The sequence below is a fragment of the Indicator indicator genome, chromosome 7 (genome assembly GCF_027791375.1).
Source record: "Indicator indicator isolate 239-I01 chromosome 7, UM_Iind_1.1, whole genome shotgun sequence".
In the NCBI taxonomy this organism is placed as follows: Eukaryota; Metazoa; Chordata; class Aves; order Piciformes; family Indicatoridae; genus Indicator; species Indicator indicator.
This window is the reverse complement of record NC_072016.1, coordinates 15,914,622-15,924,541: the sequence shown is the minus strand read 5'-3', so window position 1 is coordinate 15,924,541 and position 9,920 is coordinate 15,914,622. Positions and strand designations below refer to the sequence as shown.

The following is a 9,920-nucleotide window of genomic DNA, read 5'->3' as shown; positions in this document are numbered from 1 at the left end:
AAGTAAGAAGCTGATAAAGGAGTGTTGGTACAAAGCAAGTCTGAGGATATGTGTCCTGAGCAACTCTCCCAGGCACTGAGGTGAGAAGCACTAGAGCACTGATGAACAGCAAGTGGAGAAGACCTTAAGTTACCCCAAACTAAAGGTCTCCCCTGGCAGAGGATAAAGATCCTCAGAGAAGCTGACATAGGCTCACTCAGGGGATGGAGGTTGGGCAATAGCTAAGGGTACATGGAAGGGAGACAGGAGGTTTAAATTGTTAGCATATTAATCTGCCTTTCCCAAATAGATTCTATTCCTCCATCGCCGCCACCACCACCCATAAAAGTATGTTTATTTTAAACCCTGGGGCTTGTTGCTCTCCAGAAAGAAAACACTGCTTTCAAGGGCACTTAGACAATGTCACTTAGTTTCTGGGTAAGAGCTCAGTATAGTTTAATAAAAGCTCTCGAGTAAAGGCACAGCATACTGCACTGCCTGTGTTGCCAACAGGGACCCCCACCATGGGAGGAAGCCGCAGCTTGCTCCATTAGGAGGTGCTGGGTTCTGCTTTCAGGATTCCACTGTGTGGCTTCTCTTCAAGCCTAAGTGGCTCTGAACAAATCTTATGTCTTACTTTCTTCTGTTTGCTTTATAAGCAGTTTTCTAGCTTTCATGTTTATAAAGAAACACCTGAAATTCAATACATCAATGTTGAAACAAGAGAGCAAAGGAAAAAGCATCCTGACTTTTTGCACAACCTCAGGGCTCTTAAGCTGTTTTGGTGATTTCTGGAAGTGGAAGGTACTTCTGGAGCCTGCAGCAATGCACCATGTGAGGCTGGGTGGTGTCCAGCCACAGCAAACAGGGCAGCGGGGTACCCTGCCTGAGCTCTTCCTGAGTCTTCATGGAACCTTCCCTTCTGGTGTGCCTCTGTTTTCCTCTTTGTGTCTCTCTTGAAAAGGAAGCTTTGGCACACAGCTGAGTCATCAGTTGTGGAAAACCTGTAGCTTCTTCAAACACCTACAGTAGTGAGAGAGGACAAGAGGAAACAGGAACACCCAAAGGCAGTACCAATGCTGCAAAGCGAAGACACATTTTGTGTCTGCACCATTCAGCACTGCCCTTCAGGATGCTCTGGAAGCCCTTCTCTAGTGGGCTATTCCATTGGAATATGTGCTTTGCCCCCAAAGCTTGTCAGCATTGCCTGCTGCAAAATCCCTGCCATCCTCCGAGTTGTACACATTCAGAAAAACACTGCCTGTGGTTATTTACAGGAATTAGGCATTTGGCTATCCTGGGGAAATCCCAGTCTGAAATGCAGTCCAAGATACTGTGGAAATAAAGCTGTCATTGTGCCCTTGGACCAAGTCGTCTCTACCGCTGGGACACATCAGTACAACACATACTGGCCAGGTTCAGGTTTGAGATGAGGGATCACAGGAAACAGGCTCAGCTGGTTGCTGCCTCCCCACAGGGCTGCCTCTGCATGATCTGAATGTGATTCACCCAGTCCTTTGCTCACATCACTGACGGCTTCAGAGCAAGCACAGAGAGGGGCAGGGGCTACAGGGACTCACCCAATGCCGGACGCAACACAAGGTGAGTTCACTGACCTGCGAACCTGCAGCTCTGCAGGCACCACGCATCCTTGCTGCCTGCTGGGACTGTGCTGTTGCTACACCCCTCCCAACAGCGCTGTAATGCCCAGATGCTGCTGTTGACACTGCCTCTTCCCGAGGCAGCAGCAGGTGGGGCCCTCAGTGAGACGCACCAAGTTCAAGCACAGATGAATGTGGGGCTGTGGTCCAGAGGAGGACAGTGTATGGCTTCAGACATGCCTAAGGTTGTTTATCTCCAGAGGTGGTATGTCCTGTAAAGATAAGCCAAGGACCTTCAAGCTGTCTACCAAATCCAGTATAAAGAGGTTAGGGAACCTACACACCCCATTCCACACGTCCAGACACTTGTGTGACCTTGGTGCTATTCAAATGGCCCTGGTGACTATAACACAGAAATTCATTTCACTGAGGTTCCCAAGAAAAGAAATACACATCTCCCTGCTATGGTCAGCCTGGGTCTGTGGGACCCTTGGACACAGATCTGATTTCCTTGTTCCTGTGGTTGCCCATCAGCTTGGACATGGCCTGAGCCATTCTAGTCAGAACCTGGCAGAATCTGCACGGTGAGCAGGAGCTGTGGTGGGGGGCTCAGCTGCAGGAGGCAGCAGGTCTGGGGTGCCCTGGGAGCCTTGCAGCTTGCCAGAATGTGCTGCTTTCTTGCCAATTGCAAACACTGCCATCCTCACAAATAGTTAACCTGCCAGGATCTGCACAGCACTAATGACTTCACATGCATTTAATCAGCTTGGGCTTCCAGAGCCTCCTTCTCAGGAACAGGAAAGGCCATGCACCCCGAGTGCAAATGCTCCCAAAGCCGCACCCCCTCCTTACCAATCATTAATCACTGCTAGGCCAGCAACACGAGCAAGCAGCGAGCAAGCAGGAAAAGGCCAAGGCTCCACAGCCCCGGCAGGAGCAGCTGGAAGCAGTGCTGACCGGTTCTCTGTGGTGGCAGCTCACTCTCCGACCACCCTCTGTGGGAGGACCTGGTGGAAGTAGCCAGTCCTGCATGCACTGCCCTTTCCTTCAGGAAGGTCACTTGGTCCTGGTTGCAGGAAGCTCTGACTGAGGCTGGGAACTGCTGGGCTACATGTAAGGCAGGAGTTCTGAAGAGGAGCTTCTGCCTGGTCGGCACTGCAGTATTCATCTCTTCACCATGCGGTACAAGGCATTTTGGAGTACCCTGGAGTACACCTGCCGATTGCTGGGCATCACCACTGCAGCAGGTAAGAGTGAGCTCTCTTTTTCCTTGGCACTGCAATGCACTGAGAGGTGTCAGGACCCCTGAGCTGTCTCCCTGGCTTTTGGCCAAGTGCAGGCACTGCCCCATCCTATAAAGGTGACAAGGAAACTTGCTCCTTTTGCTTTGGGACCCAGGGAGGTGTCTGGCCAGGCTTTTTCCAAATACTGTGGGAGGCATAGTGAGACATCAGACAGGAAGAGCCAGCACTCAGTATGGCAGAGGACAAGCTAATGCACAAATGGAAAAGAAAACAAAATAATGTTCTTGTAAAACAGACAGGGGAATGGGCAAAGTGAGTGAAAAGCAAAATACTCCTGGCTGCACAAAACTGCCAGGATGTTCTGTGGGATGTGAAAATGAAGGAGGATCTCCCTGCGCTATCTAGTGAGATGTCATGTGCGAGGCAGGATGGAGAAGTTGCAGCCATCACAGCTCACCTATTGCCAAACTGTCACTCTGCCTCTATAGCAACCCATCAGGGAGCAGGCTCAGGAAGCAGTTCAGCTTATAGCTGCAGTACAAACATCATAAATTCACCCACCTGGCTAGTTGCATCTTTTCACCCACTGCCAGGGGCTGCTTGGAACCAGCGTCCTCTGGGTTTGGTGACACATCTGAGTGCTATGTTTCAGGTGAAATGCAGGTGATTTGAGCCAGATGTCTCAAGCACAGCTTCTCACCCAGAAGGACTGATCTGTGGTGAATAACCTTCTCAATATGAGGCGACTCCAGATAGGGCATGGGCAAACAGCTAATGTAGAGGCCTCAGGGGTACACTCTGGCACAGTTGCTGACTCACTGTTATGGGACAGGACAGACAGTGGTCTCTGCCTCAGCTTGCCTGAAGCTGAGATCGAAGCGCCTGATTTGCCTAAAGGCTGGAAGTGTGAACCAGATGTGAGAGGTGACTTGAGGTAGGGCCTGTGGTTCTTCTGTCAGACCCCCGGGAATTTCAGATTCAGATACTGCAGAGTAGGTCACAGCAGGCCTTCCGACCTTTGCATTTCCTTTATCAACTACACACCCATGAGAGACACTTTGCTCAGGTCAGGGACAAAGTAGAAAGCACACAGGTTAGCCGAAGAGATTACTGGTCCCCAAGGCCACTGAAAGCCCAGCTGGGACACTGAAGGCAGTGCTCAGGAATGTGCTTTAGACTACAGATATAGGGCAGAGACTTGAGTCTCTGAGTTTACACGAACTCCCAGTAGACAAGTGCACACCATGACAAGACAGCAACACAGAAGGGCTGAGACACAGCTTTTGCTAGCAAATGCAGATCTCTTCCTTCCCCTATCATTATTACCCTCAGGCCCACATGAGTCCCCTATATTCTCTCTTAAAGCTCTAAAGAAACTCATAAGGACCTTGCTGGGAGAAAACATGAGCTCATTGCCAATGTAAAACTAAAGCTAGAACAGTAACATTCAGAGTATTTTATAATCTGGGAGTATTTTAGTGGAATACAGTCTCTTTCCTGATTGTTTTCTTTTCATCATTTTGCATTGCCTACAACTCTTTCTCTAGTACTTCCAGAAATGAGCAGTGCAGTTGTCTCTCTGCTGAGCATCACAATTTTGGGGAAGTATAAAGTATCTTGCTTAAAGCTGTATTACAGCTCTCTGTGCTTTTTCATGGATCTGATACATTCCCAGTATCACCTGATTTTCCCAAAAGGCCAGCAAAGAATGGGAGGTCCCTATGTGTTATTCTTCTATGTGTCTCAATGGAGTAAGAAAACAGCTTGATGCAGTGTTCAGTGTCTGATGAGGTGTGTGAGGTTTTTCCATGAAATGGAAACCATACAGAAGAGAATCCCATGGGTGTTGTTTGAAATAAAAATAAGAAAGGGAGAGGAGAGTGTATCAGCCTCACTAATTGATTCTCAGAAAGCCTGACCAGCTCCATAAGCTGCCTGCAAACATAGGTTACCCACATAATATAAACCTCCCCTTCCTCAAAGATCTTGGAGTGTAATGGCAGTCTGCAATGATGGGGTTACAGAGTTTCTTGTGTGGGAGAAATCAGACAGCCCTACCATTGACAGGGCAAAGAGAGATCAAACAGCTCTGCAATGTGCTGCAGTGTTTGGGGCATCTCTGTAGTGCAGAGATTTTAAGCCTTTGTGATTTCTGCATCTAGGGGAGAGTCCTTACTTATTTCTTAATTCTCATGCTTTCAAACATTTAATTCCTAATCATCTGTCTTTAGCCACATGGTTTGGAAAAGATCCAAATCAAAGCTGCAACTAATCCAAACAAACACCTCGAAAACAGCCCTTGGCTTCTTGCAGATTCTTCAAGCAAACTGCTTTGTGGAAAAAGTAGAAGCTGTGCAAAATGAGGAAACCTCCCCATCCAGAGCAGAGACTTGAGTGTAACAGCTGAGCTGTTGAACTCTGCATTTATCCCCAGAGAACAAATGAATAAACTCCACAGTTGTAGAGAAGATTATAAAGAAGAGTCATGAGATAGAAAAGGACAATACTTTGCATGCAGGATTACACAGCTCACACATCTTCACAGCCCTCTAATAAGGTTGATTTCCCTCAGGGCTGCAGAGGCAGCCTCCACGGAGAAGGGTGGCTCATGGGTTCCAAGCTTTTCCCTAGCTAACAGGAGCCAGTAGCTCAGGTGACGCAGGGAACAAATGTTGCAAGAACCCTGGCAAAACTTAGCTCAGCCAGGACTGCAAATCTGTGTGCTCAGGCACAGAGAGACCTTTAGCATTTACCCACCTCATAAGCTTGATAGACACTGGTTTGCATCCCTGTTTGGAAGCCTGGCGCTCTTCTCCAGCTGGTGAAAACCAGAGCTCAAAATAATGAAGCCAACCTGCACCTCAAACTTTTTTGCAAGCATGCATTGAGCAGGAGTGGAAGTGGAATTCCTGAGTGCCAGTGGATTTCCTGAGCGCCAGTGGGTGGGCAGGGACTGTTCAGTGACGTGGAGACATCAAGCACAGAGAGTTGTGCAGTAACTGCCTAAAACAGTGCCTTAGACATTAGAGCTGGGCCCTGCTCAGCTCCATGCCACTGTCCCTTGTGCACTGTGAACAGCCAGTTGTTGATGTGAGATGCTCATTCTGCTCCATTTTGGAAATAGCCTTGTGGGTAACTGAAGGATGTTGAAAGAAATTTTCCATTCCCTGAAGCTATTGGCCCCCAGTGGCCAGTCCAGGGAGGATTTTAGTCTCGCTAATACTCTTAATCCCCCTTAAACTGACTCCCCACTGTGCTGTGCTGGCTGGTGCACTGAGGGGATGTTCATTCCTTAGTTTTAATCTTCATGCTTCCATTATGTGTTTTTCTGTTTGGCTAGCAAAGGCTTTTGATGCCATGACTACAGCCCTTTGTGAGAAGGCAGCTGACACAGTTTCCCACCCTGCTGCAGCCCTGCAGCCACATGTTGGGTGCAGCAGGCCTGGGCAAACAGAGAGGACATGAGAGTGAGGCTAGCAGACACTGTGTGGTAAGGGGTAGGGGGTAGTACCTAAGCAGAGAGGTTCCCACAATGGGAGGGGGCAGAGGCAGATGGAGCAGCAGGAGTCCCTGTGGCAGTTGTGATGGAGCTGTGTGGCAAGGGGTAGAAGTCATGCAGAACAGGGCTGCTTATTTTCCCTGGATGTCCAAGGCCAGATGGTATCCCTAGAACACCTCTCCCCAGCCCACACAGTGGCAAGGCTGCCATGATAGGGATACAGCTGGGATGGGTTTCTGGGTTGTATGTCAAGACCATCATTCAGCTCTGACCCCTCTGGGTTGGTGTGTCAGCATGAATCACTGCTGCTGGCAATGCTAACATGCTTCACAGCACAGTAGGAACAGGCCTGCCAGCCCCTGGGGAAACCAGAGCATTGATCCTAGGAGCTGGTAAGGCACCAGACAGTTGGGAACCAGCCTTGCAGTCAGCATCTTTCCTACCTTCTTTTTCTAGTGCTGATTGGTGTGGGCGTAGAAACTCTGCAGCGAGGACAGTTCAAAAGCCTGGCATTCTATCTGCTGTGAGTATTTTTGCCCTTAAAGTCAAAGCTGAGGTGGGTAACATGTTCAACCCTTCCACCATACACAGCCCCAGACTAGACTTCAACAGCAGCATGGAGCAGTGTCCAAGGCTTTGGGGAATTCAGGTCTCCATATTTAGGTTTCAGAAAAGTAAGCTATTTCTGTTAGAAAGTGATGCCACTGCATCTTTGGTATTTGATACTTTCAATGACTACATGAATGATTACAGGGTCTATGGTGCCACTTGATTTCAAGAGGCTCCTCAATGTCTTCAGAAGTCCATAGTCAAATTATCCTTCTCTTCTACCTTTTTTAGGTCTTTGTTTAGTCGTTCACTTACTTCTTCTCATGACAACAAATTCTTTGGTGATCCAGTAGACATTCTAGGTCGAAGACAATTGTCAGTTGTGCCTTTTACACTAGAAGAGCTTGTAATATTATCATACTGCCTTCGAGATGCATGTTTAAGAATCATAAATTTGGCTTACCTGGAAACCAAACCATAGATGTGTGAAGAATATATAGCATCATTTAGAAGTGTTGGAGTAAGAAGAAATACAGAAATGCAGTAATAAATACAGATGGAACAAAACAGGTGGATTCAGTTCTTCAAGGTCATCACACACCTAGTGAAAATGTTGACATTTAGAGATACAGGAGAAATTTCTGCCTGCCAAATCTCAGAACTAGATTTGATTTTTTTTTTTTTCAGTTAGACTAGATGACAGTTCCAACCTAGTGCATTCTAAGATCATTCATGTCACTGTAGACTCACCCAGGCCAGAGGTGACACTGGCTGCAAGTTGACCCTCTAGAGGCAGAAGGGCTTTGAGCTCTCCTCCACAAAGGAGCCAAGCAGGGGATGTTCAGACTCCAGCACACAGACTCTTTTGAATTGGATATTAAATCCTGGCTCTCTATGCCCTTTCTGCCTTGGAGAGTGTACTCAAGTCCAGTCCTGCCCCCCTGACAGTTCCACCTTTCAGTTTTTCAGGGGTTGCAGTTGCTGTCTGTGAAGGTTTCTTCTTTGTCAGTTTGCTCCTGGAGATGTGCTTCACGTGAGTAGACCCTATCCAGTCTTCTCCAGCCTTGGTGGAATGTCCCTAAGGCAACTTGCCCCTTTAGAGGCAACACAAGATCTAGTTAATCTGCAAATGCTAGACCAAAGGTCCTGTCCCTAATGCCATGGCAAGTGCACTCAGGCAGGGGGGAGGTAAGCGGGGCCATGTCCATAGTCAATTAAACCTGTATTTTAACTCAGGGCTGTGGTGTAATTTGCTGAGCATCGATATGACAAAGCCTGGTCTGCAGCATCTGCTTAAAACAGTATGAGGCCCTACAAGAGACTGGTGTTAAAGAAAAATCCAGATCCCCAGAGTGAGCTGCAGCTCCATGCCAGAGACAGGGCAGAAATTTAAGTTAAAATATAAAAAATCCTTATGTAGTTCTCAGAGAAGGGGCACTTCTGCTGTCTTCTAGTATAAACTCAAAAGCTCTAAGAGCTTAGAGGCAACACTTTACTCCATCTAATAGACACTCAACTAGTGGTTAAGTGGACAAAGACACTAAGGAGATACGGCCTGAGATGTTGACCCCTGGCAGAAGTAGCCTCTGGACCCTTCTTCCCATGGAAGAGACTCAGGCTTTGTCTACCTTCCCTGATCAACACACTGGTTTCCTGGAAAATCAGAGTGAGGATCTTCACATCTAGATGCATGACAGTTAGATCCAGATCTTTTTGCTGTGTCCTTGGTTCCCCATCCCACAAGGACCTGTGTTTCTCTCCCCAGATATGAGCCTGACTCCCTGGCACAGGCCTGCTGGAAGCGGGCTAGACGCCCAGGGAGCTTTCAGAAATTCCTGGGATACACGCTGCTCTCAGTGGCTTGCTTCCTGCATCCTGTCCTCATCTGGCATGTCACTATCCCTGGTGAGGAGCCTATGCTGGCATGGGGAATAGTGCAAATGGAAGAGGAGCATGGGTTTTCAAGGGCCAGAGAGGGTGGGGAATTGTGGGGTGCTGGGCTGGTTGTGGATGGCACTGAGCTAGCTAGACCAAGCAGTGCTTGGTGAGAACTTCACCTTGCTCTGGCACTCAGCCAACACGGCCTTCTCCCCAGGGTCCATGCTGGTGCTCACTGCCTTGGCCTATTTCCTGTTGAGCAAGAGGAGGAAGAGCGCAGGGCACAAAGAGACTCATCCCCAGGCAGGCCAGTACGTGGACCCTTCAGCCACTGTGGCAGCCCCAACTATCGCTGGTGACACTGAGCAGACCTACACCTTCTACGCGTCCCAGAGGGAGCAGCACCACTCCTTGCTGGGCCATATGAAGAGCATCCTGAAGGGCAGCAAGGACAGAAGCCTGACCCCAGTAGCTCCTGTCCAAGAAGCAGCCCCTACAGCCCCACGCAAGCAAGTGCACTTCCAGGAAAAAGTGGTGCAGATCATCCCCTCTGTCAGCGAGAGCTTGGAGGACTTGGAGAGCGAGGCTGAAGAGACCACATCGGACACAACACCCATCCTCACCCCGCCTGATGCTCCTGTAATCCTCACTCCCCTCAGCTCCACAGGCCTCTTTTGAGCCCTCAGCAGGACTGAGGATGGTACAAGCCTGATGACCCTGGCACTCTAGCACTCCAAAGGCCCTGAGAGGTGGCCTTGTCCTCTCTGCCTCCAGAGTGACAACTGTGTCACTGCCTCTTCAAGGGTCTGCCCACAGGGTCTCACACTTCGTGACAGGGCAAGTGTGGGCCCCAACCCTGCAGCACCATGCCCAGGGGATAGGTTGTTTTTTAGCCAGGGTTGTGCCAGGACAGTAAGGTTTCTGCTCCTATGGCCTCATGTGTGGGCCACCCCCTGTTACAGCACTACACAACACAGTGGCTGCTCCTGCCTAACATCTCAGCCATGGTGTGTACCTCCCACATGGCTGCAGCAAACAGGAGGAGGTGAGACTGCCATGTCTCCAGAGCAGCCTCTGCTGGGGGCTGTTCTCTCCCTTTTGCCCTTGCTGCACATTGAAGAGCTCAGGGCTGAGACACCTTCAAGCACAGGGCACCTTATCCTGTAGGTT

At 49.1% G+C, this 9,920-nt stretch overlaps 1 protein-coding gene across 1 annotated transcript; it reads left to right on the top strand.

The window, feature by feature from the left end:
- The first annotated feature begins 2,757 nt into the window (after window positions 1-2,757).
- Window positions 2,758-9,428, top strand: TMEM72 (transmembrane protein 72). The gene is made up of 5 exons (XM_054382638.1): window positions 2,758-2,827; window positions 6,780-6,846; window positions 7,834-7,905; window positions 8,638-8,777; window positions 8,968-9,428. The coding sequence occupies exons 1-5, from the start codon at window positions 2,758-2,760 to the stop codon at window positions 9,426-9,428; spliced, it is 810 nt and encodes a 269-aa protein (XP_054238613.1).
- Window positions 9,429-9,920: the final 492 nt, after the last annotated feature.

Coding starts and splice junctions, on each gene's coding strand:
- TMEM72 (XM_054382638.1), top strand. CDS start 2,758: ATGCGGTACAAGGCATTTTGGAGTACCCTGGAGTACACCTGCCGATTG. Junction 6,847..7,833: donor AGCCTGGCATTCTATCTGCT/GTGAGTATTTTT, acceptor TCCACCTTTCAG/TTTTTCAGGGGTTGCAGTTG. Junction 7,906..8,637: donor CTCCTGGAGATGTGCTTCAC/GTGAGTAGACCC, acceptor TTCTCTCCCCAG/ATATGAGCCTGACTCCCTGG.